General features: G+C 40.1%; 1 protein-coding gene across 1 annotated transcript; it reads left to right on the top strand.

Moving 5' to 3' along the window:
- Window positions 1-183: 183 nt before the first annotated feature.
- Window positions 184-26,780, top strand: KCTD9 (potassium channel tetramerization domain containing 9). The gene is made up of 12 exons (XM_024560884.3): window positions 184-425; window positions 8,368-8,489; window positions 10,268-10,311; window positions 12,628-12,724; window positions 13,315-13,373; window positions 13,579-13,707; window positions 16,935-17,002; window positions 17,091-17,186; window positions 17,900-18,049; window positions 22,129-22,234; window positions 22,928-23,061; window positions 24,802-26,780. Exons 1-12 carry the CDS (start codon window positions 378-380, stop codon window positions 24,916-24,918), a joined length of 1,170 nt encoding a protein of 389 aa, XP_024416652.1. The 5' UTR covers window positions 184-377; the 3' UTR covers window positions 24,919-26,780.

Genomic DNA, 26,780 nt, shown 5'->3' with positions numbered 1-26,780 from the left:
ACTGCAGCCCCTCTTTCCTCCCTCCACCTGGGCGGAGTTAGTATGAGCCCACCCAATACAAGGTGATGATTGGCGGAGTTCTGGTCGACGCTTCCGGTTCATTGGTGGAGCTTAGAGTCACTTTGGGGGGATGTTGGGGGAAGGGCCCAAGGCTGGCTAAGGAGCCCAGGGGCGGGGTAGGCAAGAGGATCGGCCGACGGTGGGGTGTGGGACCGAGAGTGCGTGCGTGTGTGTGCGTGAGTTCCCCTAAGAGAAGGAAGGTGGCGAAGGGAGGAGAGTCCGAGTGGGTGGAGGGAGGGGAAGGGCTGGAGAAAAAGGTGGGAGGAGAGCCAGGTGGGAGGGTGGCGACTCACTCAGGACCCAGTGGGGACAGCGCGATGAGGCGGGTGACCCTGTTCCTTAACGGCAGCCCCAAGAATGGAAAGGTAAGGGGGTCGGTCGGGAGGAGGTGAGGCGGGCCCCTCAGCGGGGTGCGAGTACAGCGGAGTGCGGAGCGGGTTCGCGAGGCAGAGGGCTGAAGTTGGGGAGAGGGGCTGGGAGGTGGGCGTGCGCTGTGGTGGAAAGTGTCCAGGAGGTGACGATCGGGTTCCCGCGGCCTCTTCCCAACCCCGGATTCCTACTTCGAGCCTGCCCTACGACTCCCGCCCTGGGGACTGGCGCAAGTCAGCTTGTGCTTAATGGTTCCCAAGTCCAGGTGTAGGGCCGAGAGAACAGAGGGCTTAGGAGGGCCGCTGTCACCTAAGCGCGAGGTGCTGATGCTCCTGTCCCATCTCCTCCCTGAAGACCCCCGTGCCCTCCGCCGCTGGCTAGAAAAGACGCCTGTTTCCACCTTCATGCTGACTAATGGTCTGCCCCCAAAGTGGTGGTAACTAAGGCATGCGAGGTTGATCGGGTAAAAAGAATTAAACTCTATCACTGGATAAATGAAATACTCTTCTATCCTAGGTCAAAGAGAGGCTCGAAAATTAGGGGCATTTTCTTCATGGTTTCCTCTTTTAGGTCCCCCAGGCCCCGCTGCCGCCAAACTTTTTAATCTCTCATTTTAGTTCTTTAGGGGATTGTGACAATAGGCCAAAGGGATCAGTTTGACATTACTCCTTGCTTTGTTAAGCCTTTGTTGAGTGTGTGGTACTAAATATTGTTCGAACGCCGGAGCAAGCCAAAATGAATCCTTTTCCTTCTCAGCTCTTGCCCCACCCAAGAAAGTTGTTCGGCGGCTTTGGAAAATTTGACTGTTCAAGGCAGACATTTATGGAGTGGCTAAATGACATTTAGAAATAACTAAGCCTTAGAGTCTAAGGTTAAGGTAAATTAACCTCGTATTATTTGCGGGAATACTTTGTCCCTGCATATTTTGGAAACATTCTAAATTTCTAAATAGTGTAATTGTGCCACCGTATAAAAAATGATTTTCCAACTATTCTGCAGTTTTGAGTAAACACGCTCAAAAATTTGAACCACAGTGTAGTTTGTTGACTCTAATTTTGTGTTCTTCTGGTCTTAGAGATTTAATACTCACATGAAACAGAACTGGCATAAATGCAAGTTTTTGAGTTTTCATAAATGCTGCCTCAAAAGATGTTTGCCAAGATTTACATTATTTCTGACCATTACTAACTTTTTCTGAGCCTGTTTAGTCTGTTAACTACATTCACAATCTAACACTTATATTGTTATTGGAAGAAAGATTTAGTATATCCAAAGTTACAGCTGTAATATGTTCTCAAAAGCAGACCCCCCTGATTGACCTTTTCATCCAATATCTCTGCTCTGTTATTCCATGAAAGACAAGATGTTTAGACCCAGGCATAAATATTTAACTATGCTGTAAATTTCTTCTGAGACCACTGAGTTTTGTTCTTGTCAAAGATTGGCAGTGTTAGTCTTGTCGTATTATCTTAGTAGGTTTTTTAAGCTATCTAGTGTTGACTCTGATAGATTTTTGGATTTAAATTTTTATATCCTTTAAATGTATTTTGCTAGAGAATCTCAGAAGATTGGAAAAACACATCTCAAGTAATTCAAGATAAATGTTTGTGATAAAAGGGTCATAAAAGCCCCAGTTGGAAAACACTAGCGTAAGTCAACATTAAAGTTGCCTGCCGTAGCCCTTGCCACTCAGCTGGAAAACCTATTCTGCGCTGAAGTGTTTCCTACTCACTGATTTAAGAAAGTATTAGAATTACTTATTTGACAAAAGAGAGCAGAATAATACATAATGGCCTGTGAGTTTATATAAAGCGACCATATTAGCCAGGACGGCATAATCGTGACATGATGTTCGTGAAAAACCTGTGGGGAGAAAAGCATCACTACAAAATAGAGTTTGGTTTTCCCAGCCGCCAGTTGGAATATCTGTGTCACTTCCATTATCTCCTTATTTACCTGGCTGTATTTTGGTTTTCTGGTCATAAGAATGTCTGTTTTATCAAATAAGTTGATGTCCTAGAAAGCTTATTCAGTGGTTGCTGGACAAGGCCATGAAGCCTGGGGTTGGAGAGGTACAGAGTCACTGCAGGGTCACCGTCATATGCTCACCATGCCTTTTCTGTGTGATCAGTGAATAAACAGTGAAGTGTAACTAGTGCGTGCTTTGACATAGAAAAGGAGCTGCATATTCTGTAACAGTGCTTTCCCTGGTGAGATGGTGCACCATGGAAGCTGTGCAAGAGTGTCCAGTGGGGGTTAAGAAGAAATACTATACCTTTGACTTACAGATTTTCTTATAAAATATAAAATAATGTTAAAACTTGATTTTTTTTATTCTGGAAAGACACAGGTGATTTTAGTTACCAAATATGTCAGCTGGTCCCAAGTCTTCTGAGAGAAAGAGAGTGTGTTCTTTCACATGGATGCTTCTTCACTGGGTTGGTTCACTTTGGCATGTTGCAATGTATGTAAGCTTACAAGGACCGGGTTAAGATTTATATTACCCATTTTTAACCCTCACCAAAATGCCAAGTGGCTTAGATTCCTTCAAAGAAGCTGCAGATTGAAGACAATATTAACCCTGCAAAACCCAAATAAGCAACGAGAAAATGGCAGAGCTGCCCCTTCTAATATAAACTAGGAGGCTTTTTTAAAATAGTGGATCTCTCTGGCTCTGAGAAGTCAAAAATCACCAGATTTTAAAGAAGACTGTTCGAAGTCTTATTTAATAACTGTCTAAGTATTTTTCTTTGAAATATTAGCCAATGATGAAGTCATCCCAATTAGCAAGCATTTAAAAATATTTCCCAGCAACTGAAATTTTCTGAAATTTCAGAAAATTTTCCCTTACCATCTTTCTTTATTTTATGTTTTTTTAAATTTTTACTTACTGATTTTAGAGAGAGAGGAGAGAGAGAAACATTGATTTGTTGTTCCACTTAGTTATGCATTCATTAGTTGATTCTTGCAGTTGCCCTGACTGGAGATTGAACCCGCAACCTTGGCATATCGGGATGATGCTCTAACAAACTGAGCTACCTGGTCAAGGACTTTTTTTCTTTTTATGTTTAAAGTCATTCTTGGCCCTGGCTGGTGTGGCTCAGTGGATTGAGTGCCAGCCTGCAAACTGAAGGATCGCTGGTTGGATTCCCAGTCAGGGCATGTGCCTGGGTTGCTGGCCAGGTCCCCTATAGGGGGGCTTGAGGGGCAACCACACATTAATGTTTCTCTCCCTCTCTTTCTCCTTCCCTTCACCTCTCTCTCAAAATGAATAAATACTTTTAAAAAAATAAATAAAGGCAAACTTAAAACTTCCATTAGACTAAAAAGTCCTGCTAGCATAGTATACCATTTACTTTCCCAATTGGTCGATAGCTTTCACTTGTCATAGGATCTGAAATTTAGAAGAGATTAAGTTAAATAGTATATTACAGTGGTCATAAACTTTAATTAACATTCTTCTCAGTTTATTCCACAGAATGCTTCCATTGTAGGCTTAGTATAGTGCTTAAGTTGTTAAAGTTATTTCCACAGTGACATGGAAGTTTCAGGTCCAGACTGGGGGGTAAAACACACGGGAAGCAATAACCATCATAAGCACGATCATTTTACAAATGCTCGGGCTCTCCACGGGGACTAAAGGAGACCGCGTATGGAACACCAGAACTTGTGTCCATGAGGTACAAGATTTCCATTGCTGCTCTTCTCCAACAAAGTTGTTAGATAAAGAAAGGTGCATCGTGCACCACCAGTCTGTTTAAAACTTTTTTAGGCAGACTATTTTTAAATCTGGTATTCTGATTAGTTTATATAAAAGAGCTTCAGAATATTCATTTTGCAATAAAATTTCATCTCATACGTTAGTATTAATATGACCAACAGAGCCAGACTGAAGTGATCTAGCTGAAAAACAAATGCCAAGAATCCCCAAGTGGAAAATGGATATATTGGTCCAATTTAAGAGAAATTTTCAAATTTACAGAATTATAAGGTTCTTTGCATTAATTTAAGTTTTATTTTCTCCAGTTGTTGACCCTTTGATTATCTCACTTAAAGGAAATTGTCAGTTGCTAGATTAATTGTCAACTGCAAAAAATAACTTTTATTTTAAAAACAAGTATCTAGAGCAATGGTGATCTAACAATAAATTATAACTTTTGCCCTTTATTGAGTAAGTAATACAAGTTTGTTGTAACAGATCTGGAAAACAAAATAGAAAAACTCACAAGAAAATAAGTCAACCATAATTCCATTATCCAAAGTCAGCCACTTTTAGTAGTTTTATGAATATCATCTAGAAGTGCATTTATATTGTGCACTGTGTGTTTCAACTTAGTATGTCAGTGGAAAAGACAATATAACTGACATACAGAAAGGCGTGTCCTAGTTCAACACTCTGAAAGCAATGAAAACGCAACATTTAATCCAGTGGGTCCTTTTTAAACTGGCTGTGGTTATTTTCTGGCTGCAGAGAGGAGAGTAGCACTTGGCTTTTTACAAATTAAAACCTTTGCATCAAACCATTACAGTCTAGATAGAAAGTTAGATCAGGACATATTTAAGTCAAATGACAAATTATATTTGATACTATATTAGGGCTGATTTTAGTGATAATAAATTAAAAATTAAACTCAATTGATACCTAGAACGTGTTCTTGAGTAGTTAGTTTTTCAACCTACAAGGAATCTCCTATTGCGCTTTGATTTCCCTGAGAATCACAAAACTCTATGTACGGGTTTCTTCCTGCCTTAGAATCAAATCTGACTTCAGTGGGGAAGGAAGGGAGGAAGACAGCTGCTCAACCTCTTGTATGAAACAAACAGGTTGTGGAGTTGGATTCTATCACTTTGTTGCTGTGCATTGCTATGGCATGGTCAAGCCTAACAGAATTAAAATAGATATTTCTTTGTTGTTCATTTTACTCTGCTCTTTGGAACAGTGCTGTCCAAAAGAAGTCTCTGTGGAATACTTCTTACACACTCCGTATCTGCACCGTTCAACATGGTAACCTCTGCTGATGTGGCTTATGAGCACTGAAAGAAATATGGCTAGTGCAGTGACTTTTAACTTTTAATTAACGTTAATAGGTTAGAATTGAAATAACTTAGCTAGTGGCTTCCAAATTGGACAGGGCATTTTTAGAACAGGTGGGTTGCCTTTATTTTCATTAGGAGACAACTGATCCACAGGAAAAAAGATAAGCCAATCACATGGAAGTAGAAAACAATTTAATTTTATGTATTTTTGACACTGTAATAGGTAAATAGAAGTGCACTATATAGACATGCATTAAATTTGTGTCTATTTTGTGATATGGCCAATTGAGGGAGAAATGAAAGGAAATGCTGAAGAGAAAGTTGGTGTGAGTGAGGGTGGGCAGAGGATAATGTAAAGCTAACTAAAGCCATGTATTGAGATGTACAAGAAGCAGAGATAAATAAGAGAAGAAAGAGAAAGATCTGTCTAGAAAATTCTAGTACAGTGACAGCTATGACAAGGATACTAAGGTTGAAAGGGAGGATTTTCTTACCTCCTACCCATAGTACTTTCTAGGCTGTGAAAGTTGTTATATATTTGCTTTGGTCAATCTCGCTCCTTTGCATTTAAAAACAATTTTTTTAAAGATTTTATGTACTTATTTTTAGAAAGAATGGAAGGGAAAGAGAAAGAGGGAGAGAAACATTAATGTGTGGTTGCCAACTGGGGACCTGGCCTGCAACCTAGGCATATGCCCTGACTGGGAATCGAACCAGTGACCCTTGGGTTCACAGGCCGCACTCAATCCACTGAGCCACACCAGCCAGGCCTCTTCTGCATTGTTTTATTCTTTTTACTGTTTTCTCTCTTCAAACCCTGTACACATGCCTTACATACTTTATGTCTCTTCCTTTTCCCCCAAGAACATGTATCTGCAATAAAGATTAGATACCCAGGCTCTGCTGCAGAGGTGAACAATGACAGTAATTAAGGGGACATATTTTATTCAAGCTTTCATCATTTATGGTGTGTCTGCTATGTACAAGACACTGACCAGTGCTTTGGATGTTTTATTGTGGAAAAATATAAAAATTACCATTTTAGCAACTTTTAAGTGTATAATTTATTAGTATTAAGAACCTTCACAAAATGTGTGTAACCTCCCCTCTATTTATTTCCAAAACTTTTTCATCATCCCAAGCAGAAACTCTACCCATTAAGCAATGACTCTCCATTTTCCCCTCTGCCCTAGTAACATTTATTCTACTTTGTATGAATTTGCCCGATCTAATTCCCTCGTACAATTGGAATCATACAATATTTGTCCTTTTATTGTCTGGTTTATTTCACTTAGCATAATGTTTTCAAGATTCATCCATGTTGTAGCATGTAGCAGGGGTTCATTGCTTTTTATAGCTGAATAATAGTCCCTTGTATGTATATAACACATGTTGTTTATCCATTCATCTGTTTATGGGCCCTTAAGTTGTACATTAATTTTATTAATCCACTGAGTCCCCTTTGAACTGTGCTTGCCTACAACCCTTCCTCAAAATGCCTCAGCTTGCAACACTTCTGGCTTTCTATCCTTATGATACAAGAGAAAACAGTTGGAATCTGAGTACTCTGCTCTTGAAAGACTGCACACTCCTTATTAGCAAACAAAGCTCTCTCTACCCTGCTAATCACTTTACTTATTAACTAAAAATTCAGTGTCTGCCGTATTCCAGTCACTGGCAAGCCAAGGACCAGCCCTGGTTCTCATTTCCTATGGCACATTTCTCCAGTATCCTGCGGGAAGTGAATCCGCTGTAAGGGCCTCACGTTCAGTTCCTCACCTACTTTTTATTCACAACTTTTGGAAATCCCAACTGATAACGGCACAGCTGTACAGCTCAGCCACTGGGAACCCATAGTTACAATTACAACTGGAGCAAGAAATTCACTGCCTGTAGAGATTCTCAAGCCCCTTCCTAAGTAACTGCCTATACCTTGTCCATATATTAGACTGCTGGACCGAAAGCAGGATGGATTGCTTCAGCTAGATAGATCAAACCCCGCAGCTTGCCTTGTTTAGAATGTGAGCTAAAGTCTTGCTTTTATAAAGTAGTTATTGAAGAATTAAATGAGGTGGGCAGTTGATACCTTTCGTATGGTAGTTTAATGTTATAGTAAATAGCAGTAAATCATCCCTATTTTAAAACATGCTTTTTCATTTTCCTAGTATGTGGTCTTTTTAAAAGATTTTATTGTTATTTATTTATTTTTAGACAGGTGGGAAGGGAGGGAATCATCAATGTGTGGTTGCCTCTCACACGCCCTCTACTGTGGACCTGGCATGCAACCCAGGCATGTACCCTGACTGGGAATCAAACCTGGCGACCCTTTAGTTCACAGGTCAACGCTCAATCCACTGAGCCACACCAGCCAGGGCAATCATCCCTATTTTAAAAATAAGCCATTCCTATGACAAAAGAATAGTGTAAAACCATCATAAAGACTTACTAGGTCTCAGGCCCTTTGCTAAGCTCTCACCATGCATCAACACGTGTCATCCTCAGGACCTTCTGGTGGAGGCATAACAATTTTCTTCATTTTGGGGGAAAGCAGCAGAAGCATAAAGAGGTTAAATGATTGTCTCAAGTCAGCAGACAGCTGGAAACGTCAGACTACATTCTAGTGTGGGTCTACAGAACTAGAATACTAACACACCTTATGATTGTAGATTGTTTTTAGTCAGACACAATTTCTGATTCTCTGGTTTCAGATTTCAGTGGTATTAGGTACTAAGTAAATAACTGAGTCACAGAAGAAAAAGGGACACTCTTAAGAACCTCTCAGAATTTCCTTTTACATGATAATCTGATATTTTAGTCCTGTTTACAGTGTGATGGTTTATAATTTATGAGTGATGAAATCCATTATATAAATTGTTCATATTAATCTGGTGTGTTTTACAGGTGGTTGCTGTCTATGGGACTTTATCTGATTTGCTTTCTGTGGCCAGCAGTAAACTTGGCATAAAAGCCACTAGTGTGTATAATGGGAAAGGTGGACTGATTGATGATATTGCTTTGATCAGGTAAATTTCACCTTTTTATAAGCTTTCTACCATGAGCTCTTAGCTACTTGGTGCTATGCTAATTCCCCTGATGCAGTGGTTTAATCACTGTTAAAGAGTTTGGGATTTTGGCAAATGATGCCTAGAATTTGCTCTTTGGAATTTAAATCATTTGAACTTAGGGTGTATCGATCAGATAGAAAATCGTCAGTACATTCCAATGTATTGATAGTCTTTCTGCATAGTTCATATATGACTATGAGAAATTTCCTTATGGTACTAGAGATGGAGCTAATAAGACATGCATTTTTTAGTGTTAGAAATTGAATTGATCTTTTTAATTTATGTGCTATTTTATTCAGTTGATTTCCTGCAAGTGCTTTGAGTTTTAAAAATATTACAGAGATCTACTTTGGTGAAAGCTTGCTAAGCAGCATTAACTCACCAGTGATCCACCACGATAGTGGTTTTTGGTTTGTTTTTTTGGTTTTGGTTTTTAAATATCACGGGCAGAATTAATCTCTTTAAAACAAGTATCTAGCTTCACCTCATTTCATCCTCATTGAATCATAGAATTTTGAGGCTTAACAAAGATGGGATGGGAATACAAATGACTGACAGTGTGCCGGGCGTGTTGTATTTGCTTTGCCCATGTTGTCTCATTTCACTGGCAAAGTGGGGATGGGTTTTTTTAATTGATGGAGAATACAGTGTACAAAGTTTAATTTTCATTTAACTCCAGGTCAGAATGGCCTTTCAGTATAATAGACACACCGCCTTTGAAGGTAATCACTTCTAGTCCTTCATTTTATACATGGAGAAACTGAACACCTGAAAAATTAAATGACTTACAGATCATACAGTTACTAATCAGTTTTGTTAATGAGAAGAAAAATTTTCATGCTAGTCTTAAAAAGTTAACTGGCATGGTGAGCAAGTAGAAAAGATTATAAACTTAAGAGATACAGATTTAAAATCCAAATAGAAAAATTTATTAGTTTTTCAATATATTCCAGATTCTTTCAGTTTTTATGCGTAACTGAGTCACATTGTTGAATGATTTACATCAACCCAAACTTCTTAATAAGCACAGACTCTGCCTCTAAGGAAGATTCACTGTGTTCCTGTGATGTTTTACAGGAAGTAAAAATTTCTGCGGCATACAGGTCATAAGCCTCCCACACTATAAACTCTCTGCCTGCCTGTTTGGTAGAGACGGTGGGATGGGTTGGGGCCGAGGGAGGATTGATAATCCGGGATTTCGGATTATGTGCAGTCTTTTGGGCGGGGTGGTGGGTGTAGAGTAGGTGAGTGTTTACAGCAGTAATTTCTAGCTATATTCTTCCTACATTTAATACAAAAGTTTATTTTCATCTCCAAAGCACAGAGCAGCTGACAATTTGGGAGAAAACCCTAGTAAATTATTTAGGATTACAGAGTTAAAGTAAAAAAAGAAGAGTTGGCACTGGCTTTAATCATGTGCTTTGAACATGCTTCAGTGGATAAGAAAGCTGACTTCTGTAATTTGTATAGTGGGTTTTGTTCTGTTTGTTCGTTTGTTTTCCATTCAGAAGTGCTTTCATGTGCAGGATCTTACTGGAAGCTAAATCCAAAGACAGTTAAGTCAGACGGTTAAACAAAGAAAGCACTGGGAATTTACAGAGTCAGTTTCGAGATATAGCTTGATAGCAAAACCTGTCTAATCTACATAATTCTAAGGAACAGTCCCTGTATTCAGCAGATAATTAATGTGACTTCTGGATTTTGATGGTGGCTTTTTAAATTTTGATCTCCCCCAGGGATGATGATGTTTTGTTTGTGTGTGAAGGGGAACCATTCATTGGTAAGTGACTTCCTTAAAAGCCAATTTTGTCTGCCAAAATAAAAAAAGATAGAATGACATCTTTTAATCTTTTACCTAGCTCAATATTAAAAAGTATTTTTTGGTAGTACGCAGATCTTCATATACTTTTTGATTCTGCATTGGGTGTGCGTGTTAAATTCTTAAATTTAATTGTAGGATTATATTTTACTATGGAGACTTTTACATGCTTTTAAAATGCTCTGGCTGTGTACAGATTCATTAAACATGACATGATAGGGTAGTTTGGATTGCAGAAACTATAGTTGTTTTGAAATTTTCTCTTTCGCAGAGGTTGTCACAATTTCTCTGTTATGTTACATAGCTTTAAGCATGCCCTGCAGCATTAGTCACGTTGGACCCACTGTCAGAGTGGTCAGAGCAAATCAGTCAGAAATCACTCGGTGTCAGCCACACACGTGTGCACACGCTGCCCTCTGATTCGGAAGCAAGCTTCTGCAGTTGTGTAAGGCCTAAAGACTGCATGTTCTTTGACAAGTTTTGGGTATATTTCGTGCCACACGCTCACACCCTGCTTACTTCAGTATTTTTTTGAGCCATCACAGCAATTGTAGTTGGTGAGTGCAGGTGGTTCTCTGGATCACCACACGACAGTTTATAACTTTGAAGTCAGTGCAAAGCCTTCTCCGTCTCTACTTGGGAGCAGAACATTTTTTCTGATCTTCTTTGGTTGGCAGGCAGTGGTCACTTAATTGGTTCACTGCATACATACAAACAACAGTAAAAAGTGGTCAGTTGGTGTTTGCTTTTGTTTTATCCTTATGAACTCTCGGACTTAAAAGTATTGGGTATATTTCCATTCTCTGCATTAATTGATGCCTGGGTTATCCTGTTCTGGGCTAGGGGAAACCTCTTCAAGCCCTTTTAACACAACCTCATCAGTCTTTCATAGCTTCCTTACTGTCTGGAATAACAAGGTGTTTCATCTCACACTTCTCCTGTCCCAGATCCTGATGAACGATATCTCCAAGAAGCCTTTACTTCTTTTAGTGAGGTTCACCGTGGTTACTAGGCTTTTAGAGGACAGAGTTGGAAATACACACTAGCCAGATATAAAATTTATATATATATATTTTTTATGATATAAACCTTTATATATAACATAATACATGTCATTATCTCATGGGTTCATGCTAATACTTCTGGTATGTAACCAGGATTATAAATATTTATTTAACTCTTGTCTTACATCTCCTTTCTTCCATATCAATAATCTTGATTTTCAGGGACATTGGGAATGATAGAATAACGATGTCACATAATTATTAACTTACCTAAGGCATTATTGTTGTGTTTATTTACTACTGTGTGTCTTCTAGTTTAATCTTCATTTCCAAAATTGTTTTTCTTTTTATCTCCCATTGTCTCCTAAGTTCTCACCTCATTCTGAATTCTGTAATTCTGGTTTATGTTATTCTTTTATAACTTCTGTTATTCACTTATTTTAGAATGTTTTAGACTATTAGGTTATAGTTTTTAATCTATTTTGTGGGCATTTCCTTCTGGCACATTACATGGGTATGTAGTTCTTATTCTTTTAAAAAACTTGATATGGAATTGATCTCAGTCCTTTTCTGGTGGTCAGTTTTATTTGAAATTAGTTTTCTGTAGCTTGAGAAGGGAAGGCTGACTTAGGAAAGCTGTTCTCATTTTAGGGCTCTAGAGCTCCCTTTTCTGTGGTTTTTATGAAGTGTTGAAAAAATATGGAACTCATCTTCTGATATATTCTGGTTCTTTAGAATAGTGAACCTTTCTGACTTTTAGCTGTAATCCTTTTTCTTTGTCTCTATTTTGTCCAGCTTGGATTCTTTTCCCAGCAGCTTGTCTGCAGTGTGGGACTTTGTCCTATTGGCTGCTGGGCTGTGAGAGTTCATTTCCAGCCTGGCCAGCTCTGGCTGCAGAGGATTTGCATCACTGATGGTAGGAGTGGGCATACCGCTCCCGCTCTCAGTCTGCTTTTCTCAACTGCACTTGCTGAGCTGTGAAGTGAATATCTGGGGGTTCCTTTGGAACTCTTAGGTTCGTCACTGTACTCTGTTGTCTCTCCGCTTCTTCCTTCCCAGATGCTAATCCCGTGCTGCTCTCTAGCTGTTAGTGTTAATGGGGATACTTATCGCCTCGTTTTGTTTTAGATGTTGTCTGTGGATATCAGTTTGGCTGTCCTAGTAACGCTGGTATACCTTTATGTGTGCTTTTAGTTGTAAAAATCATGCTGTTGCCATCTTCCCCAAGTCCCAAATCTAAATATATTTCTTCTTTTCTACATGTCATCACTAGATCCTCAGACAGAGTCTAAACTGCCGGAAGGGTTGTCAGGTCCCCACACGGACTGGCTTACGCTAAACGTTGGAGGGCGGTACTTCACCACCACACGGTAGGTGCCCGTGGTGGGGCCACCGTGCACCCTTTGGTCTTTGGTATGCTAATTTCCTTAGAAGATACTGAAATGCTGCTTAAATAGACTGTGTGATTAGAAACCGCTTTTTTAGAAAGTTCCTTTTAAAGGAAAGAGAAAAAATGTGATTTACAAGTCATTCCAGAGAAAGCATGAAAAGCATGATGACTTCAGTGTTTTAGAACATGCTTTTTAGGTATTCACCAATATATGTACAACGCTAGTAAAAGTTAACATTATTGAAATTTGTAGAGACTACAGCAGTTTATATTAATAAGAGATAATAAGTTTAGATCAAGATTATTGCAATATAATAGCTTGCTAGATGGATAGATTCGTTTTTAAATTAAAGGAAAGTAAAACAATGCATAAGTCAAAGTCAGTGCCAGTTTAGAAGGGATTTTGACCAGTGGCAACTTACTGCGCGTTTTTGTTCCCCAGCACCGCTCCGGCCAGGTTGTAGCATGCATCTTTTTGAGAGAGCAGCTGGGATCGAGTATACTCTTGACTTAAATATGTTTGTTTATAAAGACAAATGGAGAAATCAATTTTTTTCCCTGAATTCCTAGGAGCACTTTAGTGAATAAAGAGCCCGACAGTATGCTGGCCCACATGTTTAAGGACAGAGGTGAGTGCGGCATGTGGTTTTCACATCTCGTGTGATCTGTTGTAGCGGTGGTGGCTTTCTGTCTCTTGTCCTTCTGCTCTTTTTAACAATATCGATAGTTTTTACAAAAGTAAAAATTTACTGGTAGGTTGCCCAGTTTTTCTTCTATAAATTTCTAACTTTGTATTTTGGTTATGGGGGGCTCTCTTCATTTCAATGGTAATAGGTGTCTGGGGAAATAAGCAAGACCACAGAGGAGCTTTCTTAATTGATCGAAGTCCTGAGTACTTTGAACCCATTTTGAACTACTTGCGCCATGGACAGCTCATTGTAAATGATGGCATTAATTTACTGGGTGAGTTTCCAATATAATTCCTCACATTTTTGTATGGTTATAATTTTAATTATGTTTTCACTTGCTTAGTAATGTAGTGTATTTTCATAAATGGAAGATGTATCTCAGTGGTTTACTTGTGCATTTGGCCCACGTACACCACAAGTGTGAGCTGCAGGAGTCCACTTACACACGCATTGTTTTCTGTGACTAGTATGCAGTTGGCCCTCCATGTCCACAGGTTTCACGTCCTCAGATTCAACCAAATGCAGATCCAAAGCAGATCAAAAACAACATTTTTGATCCAGGGTTGGGAATCCCTGCTTGCGGAGCGCTGACTGTATGCATTGTTTGCTGCCATCCTATACAAGGGACTTGAGCATCCATGGATTTGGGTATCCACTGGGGCCCTGCAGCTGGTGTCCCACAGATCCCAAGAACAGCTGAACTTCTGGGGGAGTCAGAAGTTCGATGCAGACTATTGACTGCATGGGGGTCGACCCTCCAACCCCCACTGTTCAAGGGTCAACTGTACATGAGTGTATACATGGTGATTTTCAACCTTTTCCATCTCATGGCACACATAAACTAATCACTAAAATTCTGTGGCACACCAAAAAAGTATTTTTTTGCCAATCTGAAAACAAAATAGGTATAATTTTGATTCATTCACACCAGATGGCTATTGTTCTGGAAGTTGTTGTCATTTTTTTATTTGACAATCTAAGGGAAAAGAGGTCAGTGCTACTGACTAACTAACTAGTCAGGTGTTAAAAAATTCTTGTGGTGCACCTGTTGAAAATCGCTGGTCCATAGGTGTAGAAATAGATAGAGGCACAGGTACGTAGTCTTGGGGAAAGTCTCTCCGAGTACCCTTGAGCATTAAAAATACACTCATGGAGTCAAGATGGAGGGGGAGGTAGATGCTGTGTCCCCTCCTCCCACAACCACATCAGAATGACAGCTAAATTGCAGAACCACCACCCTCGATGTCCACCCGAAGACTAGCTGCACCGAATGCCCATGACTAAGGATATAAAGAAGAAATCCCATTAAGACTGGGAGGAGGGGAGGAGATACAAGGTGGGCTAGTTTCCACCGCAATGTGTGGCAGTTAAGAATGGGGAGAATATCTCTGCTGCCATGGTCCCCCTGAGGAGCGAGGGTCCCAGCCCCACCCGGCACCAGTGCTGGGCACAGTGAAAAACAGCAGGGATTCCTTCCAGGCAAGAGGAAGGGCCAGGTAGGTGCCTTTGATCCAGGCCTCCTCCTAAAGGGCCCAGGCGCAGGCTCACCACTCAAAGGACCACAGCTAGGAAGCACCAGGGACGAACAGGAGGAACTGAAGTGTCTGGCTTCAGGTGAAGGCTGGAGAGGCAGCCAGCTCTCTCCCAGGCAGAAATGCAGGTAGATGCTATTGTCCTGGGCTGAGCCCTCCAGCCACACCGCTGCGGCTGCACATTCAGTTTACAAGTCTCCAAGTGACCGGATTTGGTCTGACTTAAGGAGTGGCAGGAATGTATGTGCCTTCACATCTTCCACAGATTATTGCCATGGGTGTGAGCCTAGCGTGCCAGACCTTGATTTTTTTAAAGAAAACCTGGAAATCTAAAATTTTAGTGAAATCAGATTTTGAAAACACTGCACGTTAAACACGTCACAATCAGATCGGGGGGCTGCTAGCTTCCAGTCTGTGTTGTAAACTTTTTATTTTAGCCATTCTGCAAAAATTATTGTTATAAAAGTGACCAGTGATCCACTTTTTTTAAAACCTTTCTTTTCATCAACCGTATCATGCTGAAGTTTTTACTGTAATGGCCTCCCCTTCTGATTACATTTAAACCTCAGGTTCAGGGGCTCTGTGGGCCCTCTCAGCACCCCAGCTTCACTGGGCTGATGGCATTTCCGGTCCTTCTGTTTGCGCGGGGCATCGCCAAGCTGCGCATATTTCTCCTCTGTGGCGTTTCTCTGCTGTTGCTCATTTATTCAGGTGTTTGGCAAACAGAGCCCTCTCCTGATTCATTTTACATAGCGTTGTTTTTAAGTAGTACAATTTCCACCAGACTCTCTATGTTGGCTATAAGTTACTCCAAAAAACTACATGCTTTAAAGTAATCTACAATAATTGATACATCTTCTTCCCACTTACTTAATCTTATTTTTTGCCCCTCCCAATTCGTTCTGTCCTCGGTACACTTTGTTTACCTTCATTACTTCTTTCACTCCCCCCCTTGAAGGGCCTTCACTTTTTCCAGAGAATCACGTCTTTCCCTGCCTTCTTTCATTTGTCTTCAAAACAGTTTTTCCCTGACCTAAATCATCTTTTCCATATTTTCTAGCTAAATCTCACCTCAATTCAATTATTATACTAACTTGAGAACTTTTCTAGCATTTCATTTCATTATCTGTTTCCCTGAAGTTAACATGAATTTTCTCATGCCCAGTTTGATATAGAAAAAAAAAAAGCCCTGGCTGGTGTGGCTCAGTTGGTTGGGTGTTGTCCCAGAAAGTGAGGAGACACAGGTTTGGTTCCTGGTTAGGGCACAGGCCTGAGTTGCTGGTTCAGTTTTCAGTCCTCAGGCCTCAGGCCTCAGTCCTCAGTCCTCGGTCGGGACGTGTGCAAGAGGCAATAGATCAATGTTTCTCTTTCACATCGATTCTCTCCCTCCCTTCCCCTCTTTCTAAGAAATGAATGAAGTCTTTAAAAAAAATAATAAATTTTTTTTAAATGATTCTCCTGTAAGAAAAGTTTCTGAATTATACTTTTGATTTTTGCTTTGAAGTTTACTTCGATCGTTTCTACACAGTAATAAGAAATCTGTGATGAACCTATTCAGATATTCCACTGGAATAGGTCAATGGAATGTTAAGAGTAGGTGAACTAATTATTTTTTATTGGATTCACAATTAAATCACCATATCAGTTATTTGAGGAATTTGTAATATAAGGATTTTTTGCCTGTGACTTCTTTTAAGTACTTTTCAGAAATGATTTTGAAATGTGGAAGCCTTTCATTCTCTTTAATTAGTTTTCCATTTTTTTCTTTTGCTGAATGTAAACTACTTACTTTGCTTTACAAATATTTTAAAATATCCTATTGTGTCCTAAACATGAGTTGTTTTTATTCTATATTGATTGATAACCTACTTGTTGATTTTCTCTTTTATTTTGAGAATTTAATGTAAATAATTCTATACATACTAAAATGAAGTTTCCTGTAAAAGTCACATCATTTTTATTATGATAGGTGTGTTAGAAGAAGCCAGATTTTTTGGTATTGACTCATTGATTGAACAGCTAGAAGTGGCAATAAAGGTAAGGCTCTTTTTGTACTAGCCAATATTATATTTATTGTAGCTATCTCCCAAAATGCACCACTAATTTCTTAATATCTTTTTTCAAGAATTCTCAACCACCAGAAGATCATTCACCAATATCTCGAAAGGAATTTGTCCGATTTCTGCTAGCCACTCCAACCAAATCAGAATTGCGGTGCCAGGTAATTAAAGTGGATTTTTACAAGAGTTATTTGTGTGAGCAAATCTGTGAGTAACGTTTGTGTTTTAGGATTTTTGTTTTGCCTCATTTTCCTTTTTCATGCAAGATATAATTTAATTATGAGCCATAGCATTGATGTAATCCCAAAGTGATTAGCAAAAAAGAGATGTGTAATAGCCTATTTTATGGTCCAATTATCCTGCGTGTAGAACTTTTTGAGTAATGCGTAGAAATTTCAGCAGTAAAATAAAAGTCAGTTGTTTGTACAGTTATGTGTGGCTAGACTGTGGCAGTTACTTTTATGTTTATGTTTTATAGCATTAAAGGTTTTAAAAACCACAATATTGCCTTTTCAAAATTGAAACTATCTTGAATTATTGAATTAATAAAATAATTTAAATATAATTAGGTTTAACAAAAATACTACTTGTCAATGGGTATGTGGCTAACTGAGATCCCTCTTGAGAAAGTTCTGCATATAAATGAGGTATAGCCAGGCTGCATTCTGATGCTAACTGTAAATGGTTCCTTCTCCTGGAGCCCATTCAGGACACTGATTTCCTGTATCTGTGTTCCGTTTGATTGTGTTTGGTAATAAACTCCAAATGACTGAACCACCAATTGCTTCTAAAAAACTTGGTGGTTTTGCTATAGTCATTAAATTTAATACAACAGATGGTTTAAATGTTGTGACAATTGTTTTTTTAATTTCAGGGTTTAAACTTCAGTGGTGCTGATCTCTCTCGTTTGGACCTTCGATACATTAACTTTAAAATGGCCAATTTAAGCCGCTGCAATCTCGCACATGCTAATCTCTGCTGTGCAAATCTTGAACGAGCCGATCTCTCAGGATCAGTGCTTGACGTAAGAATCCTTTGTGGTAATAAGAGAAGTTTTAGTCTGTTGAGCATTCTCTTTTTTTTTTATTGTATTTTTTTTCATTACCACTTAGTCTCCTTATACCACCCTCCCCCAAGCAGTGACCACACTGTTGTCCGTGTCCATTATTAGTCCTTTCTCTTTTTCGGTCTATTGAGCATTCTCAAAGAGCAAAAATTACATCTGTCTTTCACTGAAGCTTTTACTTAAACACTGATAAAACCGAAGGCTCTGACAGTGAAATGGGTTGGTTTTGTAACTTTGGCTTGCTCCTTCTCTCTGCATCTATATGTCTGTTTACGTGTGTGTGCACATGTATGTGCATGTATGTGCAAGAGTTACCTGTGCTTATTTGGGGTTAGATGATATATGTAGAACCAAGAGTGAAATCTCCTAACTTCTAACAACTTTAGGTTCCTTAATACCAAGGCACATATCTATATAAGGTTGTATATCTTTCAAATTAACAACACTTAATATAATACTAGCTTTTCGTAGTCATTGAATAAATGTTTATCGAATGTTACAATTTTGGTTTCATCCCTTAATTACAACCTATTTTTCCATGAAGCTTACATCAAATCTAGTAACAAAGTCTACCAATATACATCCAATGTACATTTTTTTTAAACTCTCCTTGTTCCATTTTATGATGAAGGGTCAAATTGGTAGCAAAATAAGCAGATGAACAGCACAAAGAAAAGGTCTGAAGGACCTAGTCTTCAAATTGTGAAATGTGAAGAGACAGCTTGGGTGGTTTTTAAGGACAAAAAAAAGCTTAAATAGTCTGGATCATTCAGTACAGTTGGTTTTAAGTGGTACTTAATTATAGGATTTTTAAATGTGAAAGCTGAACCATATTTTCTTATCTGTAAATACTTATTCTATCCATATGGTATAATCAATGTGAAGGTCAAAAATATATATATATTTGATAAACTGATGTGCTGTAAAATTGTAAATGTAATTATTAATGATGAAAATGGCTTATGCTAAAGAGTCATTGCCCAGAGTATGTAGGCTGTGAAAGTCAAAACTCACCGTTAATTGCCCTCAGCATGTGCCAGTGACTGCTGATGAGCAGCTGGTGCAGTCAGTGTCCACAAGACGAGGTGTGCTGGGTGCTGTGGCGGCGCACACTCAGTGGCTCCGCCGCTCTTGTTGAACTTCTCACCCCGTCCATCCCTCCTGGGCTGCGCGGCCTCTTCATCGGAGCCCTGCAGTTCTGCTGCCGGTCAGGGGGGCCTCAGTTGCCATCACTGTCGGGCAGTCCCGTCTGTGCCACACCACAGGTTTGTCAGCATGCCGGAGTATTTCTCCTACACGCTCCGCCTGCCGCTGTTGGCTTCAGCCTGCTGCCTAGAGGCTGGTGTGGTGATGGAGCTGGAAGGGACTTCAATCGAGTGTGACCCTGCTGGTTTACAGACTGAGAAACTGAAACCGGAGACTTGCCCAAGCCCCAAAGCTAGTTTGTTCATGAAGTTGGAACTAGACTCAAAAGCATGTGTTTTCTCCTCATTTTCTTAATGACTTTTTCATTTGGAATATGTCAAACATAAAAAAAAAAAAGCATAGTATAAAGAACTCCCGCTTGTTATAAAGAACCTCCATAACTCAGCCTCAACAAATATCAGCACAGAAACCATTTTGTTTTGTCCATACCTCCCCACAGACTATATATTTTTTAAGATTTGTTGTTATTTATTTTTTAGAGAGAGGGGAAAGGAGGGAGAAAGAGGAGGGAAACATCAATGTGTGAGAGATACATCAATTGGTTGCCTCTTGCATGCCCCCAACTAGGGACCTGGCCCACAACCGGGCATGTGCCCCAAGTGGGAATCGAACCAGTGACCTTTTTGGTTAGCAGGCTGGTGCTCATTCCACTGAGCCACACCAGCCAGGGCAATTTTGAAGCAATTCATTATTTCACCTGTAAATATTTGTTTCTCTCTTACAGGTAAGGACTATTTTAAAAACATAATGTTAATATCATTATCATACTAAAAAGTAACAGTAATAACCCAACTGCTTTCTTCAAAACCATTGCCCCTTGCACAGTGAGAGAGCACAACTCTTTTCAGCTGCAGTGCTGGTGGACTCCACAGCTCAGTGCTCAGTGGTGGCGATCTGCCTTCCCGTATGATGACCAGAGGGTGAAGTGCTTTCTGTGGGGAAGACAGAGAACTCCGCTGAACTCTTGTGTTCCTTGTGAGATTCCACAGTACAGCTTTGAGCATGGACAACACTCAATCACCTCAGGAACCTGTGATAATGTTTACAGTCTGTTTCATCTAGGCGCATTGCAGAGAACCAGAGACATGTATTTTTGTGTATCAGCTTCCTGTCTTCTTAGATTTTTTAAGTACCAAAAAATCCAGTTATCTTTTAGGTATATTGGTGCTTCTAGGGGCTCATTGTCCTGCCTATCAGTTTGAGCTTCTGTACTGCCTTGTGTCAATGTGCAGGCATAGAGGGGAACTTGTCTTTAGTTTACGCTGTGTGTTGTCTGTGGTTTACGTTCTCTGTAGTGCACCTCCCTTTCTCCAGAGCTGGGCCAGGGGTAATGAAATGGCACTTCTGATACAAGGGTTTTCCTTGGAGGGCGTGGCTATACCATAACTTGATCAGCCTTAGCATTTTAGATTTCTTCACTGTTCTATGTATAAAAACTACAATTATCACTTACATAGTGCTTTAACCTATTTTAAACACTTGAACATTCATATCTACTTCTATGGTCATGATTTTGTGAAGGTCTTACGTTAATGTCACCCTTAACAGACAGCTTCCTCCCTTATCTAGTAGTCGTCAAAGTTTAGATCTGATGGCACTGAACCCTTTGAGATAAATTGACATGATTTAAAATTCTAACATCCATTTTCTAGCTTTTTACCCTGTTTTGCACTGCGATTTGGGTACTTAGGGGTGATAATGTTGTGTGCCAATGGTTGGTACAAGGAGACCCCGTTAACAACTTGTTAATGATTGTAGCTGGATGCTGCCTTCCATTGCCAGCTTTCGCATTCTGGCCTTTGAAATGAAGGTAGTAATAGCATGCCTGGACATCCGGAATATCACTGACTGATTGCTGCAGTAGCGAGGAAGAGAAGATCCATACCCTAACAAACTTGTGCCTTCCTGCTCCATATACTTCAGCTGTCAACTGTCATGTCCAGGGCGGTTTATAAAAACAGAAATAGGTACATCAGAGCTCCTACTCCCCACCTTCCTCATCCATACTCTTAAGTTTCTCCCAAAGTGCGAATGCTGTTGTTCACTTGTTTCTTTTAAAAGAACTATTTCTTAACACAGTTTTCAATTCGTCTTGAGTTCAATTGGAAAAGTCTTGATTATGAACAGAAAATAACTGTCAGTGTATCGAACTGAACCTTTCTTCCTTTTTCTAGGTTTTTCTTTTACTTTGACAAGAAAAAATTCTGAGATGTTCTAAATGAAAATTATAGTGGCCGGAGAGTGAAAGAATAGAAGTTAGCCTGTGAATAGCTGTTAGTAGCTCTGATGAAAGACTGCTCACATTCCTGTATATCTTTTGGAATTTAGGATTAATTTCCAGGTGTCTATTTCTGAGATTATCCAAAGGAGAGACTAGCCAAGTGCCACTGGACCCCAGGAGCCTCCCCTGCTTGTGAACATGTGAACTTTCCAGTCTGCTGCCCACTGTTGTCCTCGGCACAGACCTTGCCCCACCACTGTTCTGTGCCTGTCTCAGAACCAGCCCTTCCCATTCCCTTTGTTTGTAGCTACTGTCAGTCCTTTCTGAACGGCTTACCTTTCTCTCACCTTCTTTGGTGTATAAAAACACTAGCAAACTCCAGCACAAGACGTGCCTGTTTTTCCTGCTGCAGGCGGGTTAGACTCCGTGCCCGGGACCTGTCTCTCCCTGTATTGCCAGCAGTGGCCTGATATGCCTTTTCTTTTAAAAAGACTTTCAGCTGTGGAAGTTAAAACAAATTTTTGTTTTAACAAATGTTTAAGGCAATTTTTTCTTTTCCAAACAAAATTCTGAACCTTAAGACATGGACTTTTTTTCTCTTGTTTGCCAGTGTGCAAATCTCCAGGGAGTCAAGATGCTCTGCTCTAACGCAGAAGGGGCCTCCCTAAAGCAGTGTAATTTTGAAGATCCTTCTGGTCTTAAAGCCAATTTAGAAGGTGAGGTTCTGTCTCTAATTACCTTTCTAAAGGGAAAACATACTGGGAAGTAAAAAGCCCAGCAAAGCAATTGTTCTGGGTAAGACGTGACCACGGGTAGATTTCCTCTGACGCCCTCCGCGGAGCTTAAGGCAGCAACACTGACAACTGGGGGGATCCATCCTCAAACATTCATGAGGCCTCAGCTGGAGAATTAAATGTCAACATCTTAAACTTTCAAACAGAACACACTCACATACTGACCAAAACTAAGAACTTCAGTTTGCATAAATCTGGACAGCTTTTGTAGTATTTACATTTAATGTATTGTTTGTCATTTTCTTACTGCCTTACTGCATCTGTGCACCGGTCACTTTGCTTACTTGTGTACTGAGAGGACATAGCACTTATCTCCTTTGTCATAAACTTACGGAGGTGATTGTAAAAGTACCAAGTATTATAAGACCAAATTAAAGTCCTCGCTCAAACATACAGATTGAAACATTCTTAGTTAATGCTATGAGCTGACACCTCAAGAACAGTGAACTCTGTGTATGTAAGTTGGCTGAGACGCTGAGATTTGCGGTTCAGAATCCTTTTCAAAAGCTACAGGCACCTGTCATCATTCTCCTCCCTGTAAGTTTTATTGTTTTTGAAGCTAACTGACTGTAAATAGTGTTAAGTTTAACTAATCCCCAAACATGTTCACTCTAGGTGCTAATCTAAAAGGTGTAGATATGGAAGGAAGTCAGATGACAGGAATTAACCTGAGAGTTGCTACCTTAAAAAATGCAAAGTTGAAGAACTGTAACCTCAGAGGAGCGACTCTGGCAGGAACAGATTTAGAGGTGAGTCACCAATTTTTAAAGAGGTTTTGTTCTTCTACAATCACTGAGCACCTCCTACAAAATTTATTGAAATCATAAAGTGGTTGGCTGGTAAAAACTTCCGGGTGACTGGCCAGCTTAGCTGGAGGGACGTTTCCTTGCTGCTGCTTGTTGAAACCCACGTGAATTCCAGAGGCGGATCAGTACCTGAGTCAGGGATCCAGTTCAGGGTCGGAAGATTCACCTGATGTTCGAAGTTAATTTCATTTTTCTCTGTTTCTTAGTTTTTCTCATGGAGATAAGTTTGATAGGTGCTTTATTAACCTAATGTATCGTTTTGCTTAAGTTTTAATTTCAAACAATTAAATGGGGCCAGATTATTCCTTGAACTGCTTGGGAAATTTAAACAGTATCCAGGTTTGAAAGCAGGGTTAGGGAAAGCCTATTCTAAATTGGCATCATATTCTTTTTAAATCTCAGTAAGATTGAGATTGGCCCAGTCGTCTTCCTTGTCAGCACTGTTCTCCACGTGGCCTTCGGGCCGACTCCTCGCTCTCACTGTCCCGCAGGCCGCCCGCCCTCTGCAGTTATGGACGCTCTCGGTGTCTGTAGTGCAGTGGCCACCAGCCACCTGTGGCTGCCGAACACTTGAAATGTGGCCATGTAAGTGGCAGATGGATTTTTCCATTTGACTGAATTTTAATTCATTTAAATGTAAATGGTCACATGTGGTGCTGTCATATTGAGCAGTACAGCCCTGTCCCTATACGAGAAAATCTGGCATACATTAAGTTGTACACTAAAATTTAGCTTGCTCTTGATTTTTTTAAAAAATGTTTTTGTCTTGTTCCCTTGATAGCTCTAAGCAGCAGAGTAGCAGGTTCTATTAAATTTAAGGCAAAAGAACCAGCCTAAGGCTGAGGATATAAAGCTATTTAAGCAGCAGTATTTAATTTTTAATTGTTTGTTACTGTCACCTAAAATGATGACGTTTTTCCTTGATTTTTGCTGCCCTGCAGTCAGTGTGGTGAACAGCCCAAGCCTCCCTCTGTCTGGCTGATTGCAGAGGCTGGTCAGGTTGCCTGCTAAGGGGCAGCTGTCGACACTGGGTCCTGAAAGCTTCTGTGCAGTCACTCCGTCTCTTACCACTGTCCCCACCATCCCCAGGGGCTTGTCTCATTTGTCCCTCTGTGGTCGCAGGAGAAATTTGAAAGCAGCTTGCAGCGATGGTGGGGAATTACACTGTTGTGTACATTTGTTCAAACTCATTGAATTGTACAGGTGATTTGGGGGGTTAAAAAGGCAGTATGTTGGGGTTGAGGAATGGAAAAATCTATTACATGGTTTAATTGTTAAGTAAAATCTCTTTCAGATTTTTAAAAATAGTCTCTGCGCCCTTCCTGTGCCTTCCATTGTTGTTCTCAGATTGTGGTAAAATTGTTTAGGTAACATTTACTACATTGGAGTCCATTCTGGATTTTAAGTGACTGATTCTAAAATACAAGATCAGAAGGGACATGCTCCTTGTTACCCTGTGTGTGTGTGTAATATATTTGTGGTGGTCAGCCAGAGCATCAGCTAGAGAGAACAAATACAGATACCAGAAATGTGACTTTCTTCTGAAACACAAGCTTTCCAGAAATAACTTGAGTTTTATTCTATAGGAACATTTTCCTAACATGCCCGGAAATCATTTTGAAAGAGAACAGGCAGAGCCCTAAGTCTCTGTGTTGGTTACTGGGTATTGTCTCTGCCTTTCAGAACTGCGACCTGTCTGGGTGCGACCTTCAGGAAGCCAACCTGCGAGGGTCCAACGTGAAGGGAGCTATCTTTGAAGAGATGCTTACACCACTGCACATGTCACAGAGTGTCAGATGAGAGTTTCAAGGCTGCAGGAAGAAGCTCAAGACGACAGATGTTTTCCTTAATCACTTTTATTTTTCTACTCACTCAGCTGTCTAGAAGCACTGTAAGGAAATTAAAGAGAAAAACATTTAGAGGATTATGCTTGTTCTCAGTGGTGCATAGGGAAAAAAGTGACTTTTTCCCACATTCTGACGTTACCAGAAAAGCACTCATTCAGTAGACAGAGGGAAGCCAGATTAGATGCTGCCTTTCGAGTGGACTGGGGGGCTTGCCTGGTTTCGTGACCAGGAATAGTACCTATTATATTTGCTTTTAAATAGGCATGATGTGGAAATATTGTACCATCTTGGCTTGAAATTTGAGGATTTTAATTTATGAGAAGCACAACGTATACAATTGTATTTATTGAGCCTCTAGAGGCGTATGGATCAGTAAATTGTGAAGCTTCATGAACATTTGCAAGAGGTTGTTCAGATTTTGAGAGGCTGTAGCAATGGCTCCCCCGCCTTACCCCACACCGTGCGAGCACGGTGACGTCCAATGCCCTAAGGCTTGCGCTTCAGGTTCCTTTTTATATTGTTTATTATTTTCTTTTTAACAAGTAGTAGCTAAATTAAAGAAATCCTCCATTCTTGCTGATTCAAAAGAAAGGCAGAGTCGAAAGAAAGACATCACTGTACGTGATGGTCCGCTGAAGTCGCAGCGGGCCCCGAGGTGGAACTTTGAGATGAGCTGTCCTTAGAATTTCCTTCTGAGCAAGTTCCGCTCCATGCCAGGCCAGGCAGGTTTGTTTATTGACACGCCCAGCCTCCTTTCCTCCTGTACAGTCAACACAAGCATAGGAAGATACTGCAAAACCAAAACACCAAGGTGCATTACTAATATTTAATTCAGTGGCCAAATCGCTTAAACAGGACCAGCTTAGAAATAGATACAAGTCTCAATCTACTGCCATTGAAGCTATAAAATAGGAATGGATATGGCAAAGTCATCTTTCAGAAGGCACTACAATATAATTGCAGCTAAAACCTGACAGTGTGTGGAATGAGGAATTTTAAACTGAGAATAGCCACCAAAAAAAGGTAAAAAAAAGCATTTGGCTGGTCCAAAATGTAATACCAATCCGTCAGCACCTGTGGTTCTTTTACTTACATTCTCTGGTTTGGTTTGGTGGTTTTAATACGTTTTAGTCTGGTTTTCTTGAGTCATTCTGTCTCTGCTGCAGCGGAGATGGGGCCTGTCCTTCCCCACCACTTAACTGTGGCCTTTCCTCTCCCCCAAGAGCAGGATATAAGCTGTGTCCAAATGGGTTCTGAATTCTCCAGACCCATCAGGGTGAGACAATGAAGCATTGAAAACGACTTTGTCTCCTTTGGGAGGAGGGCATGTCTTTAACGTGCACGTAGTGTATTCTTCTATGTACATACACATATGCAAAGCTTTCCTTCCAGCGAAGGTATGTGTGCGTGGTGGCAGGAGGCCAGACCTTTGCAGGGCAAGGAAAGCAACTTCAGAAATGAATTATTTTCTTTGCTTTATTATTTTTACCAAGACAGAGAAGTATTGTATTAAGAGATATCTATTTTCATAATCAATATGTGCCTAAATTATATTTAAATCATTTCATTCTGTACTGTGTTTTCAATAATTACAGAACATGCTGTTCATCCACTGAAGGGTACCTCTGTATGTGTAACCTAAGATCTACACGTGGTTTTCTTAGAAACCACGGGGCTCGGGTCAGATGCATGCTGCGGTAATAACCAGTGTGAAATGTCGGGGAGGAGTCTTGTCTTGCTTTGAAAAATGCAGCATTATTACGTACTATGGATTAGTTCTTTGAAAATGCCATTAAAGTAAATTTATTTGTTTAA

Source organism: Desmodus rotundus, chromosome 9 (assembly GCF_022682495.2).
Source record: "Desmodus rotundus isolate HL8 chromosome 9, HLdesRot8A.1, whole genome shotgun sequence".
In the NCBI taxonomy this organism is placed as follows: domain Eukaryota; kingdom Metazoa; phylum Chordata; class Mammalia; order Chiroptera; family Phyllostomidae; genus Desmodus; species Desmodus rotundus.
The sequence above is the reverse complement of the archived record's forward strand: the minus strand, read 5'-3'. Positions and strand labels throughout refer to the sequence as shown.

Coding starts and splice junctions, on each gene's coding strand:
- KCTD9 (XM_024560884.3), top strand. CDS start 378: ATGAGGCGGGTGACCCTGTTCCTTAACGGCAGCCCCAAGAATGGAAAG. Junction 12,725..13,314: donor CGGTACTTCACCACCACACG/GTAGGTGCCCGT, acceptor CTGAATTCCTAG/GAGCACTTTAGTGAATAAAG. Junction 22,235..22,927: donor TCTTAAAGCCAATTTAGAAG/GTGAGGTTCTGT, acceptor TGTTCACTCTAG/GTGCTAATCTAAAAGGTGTA.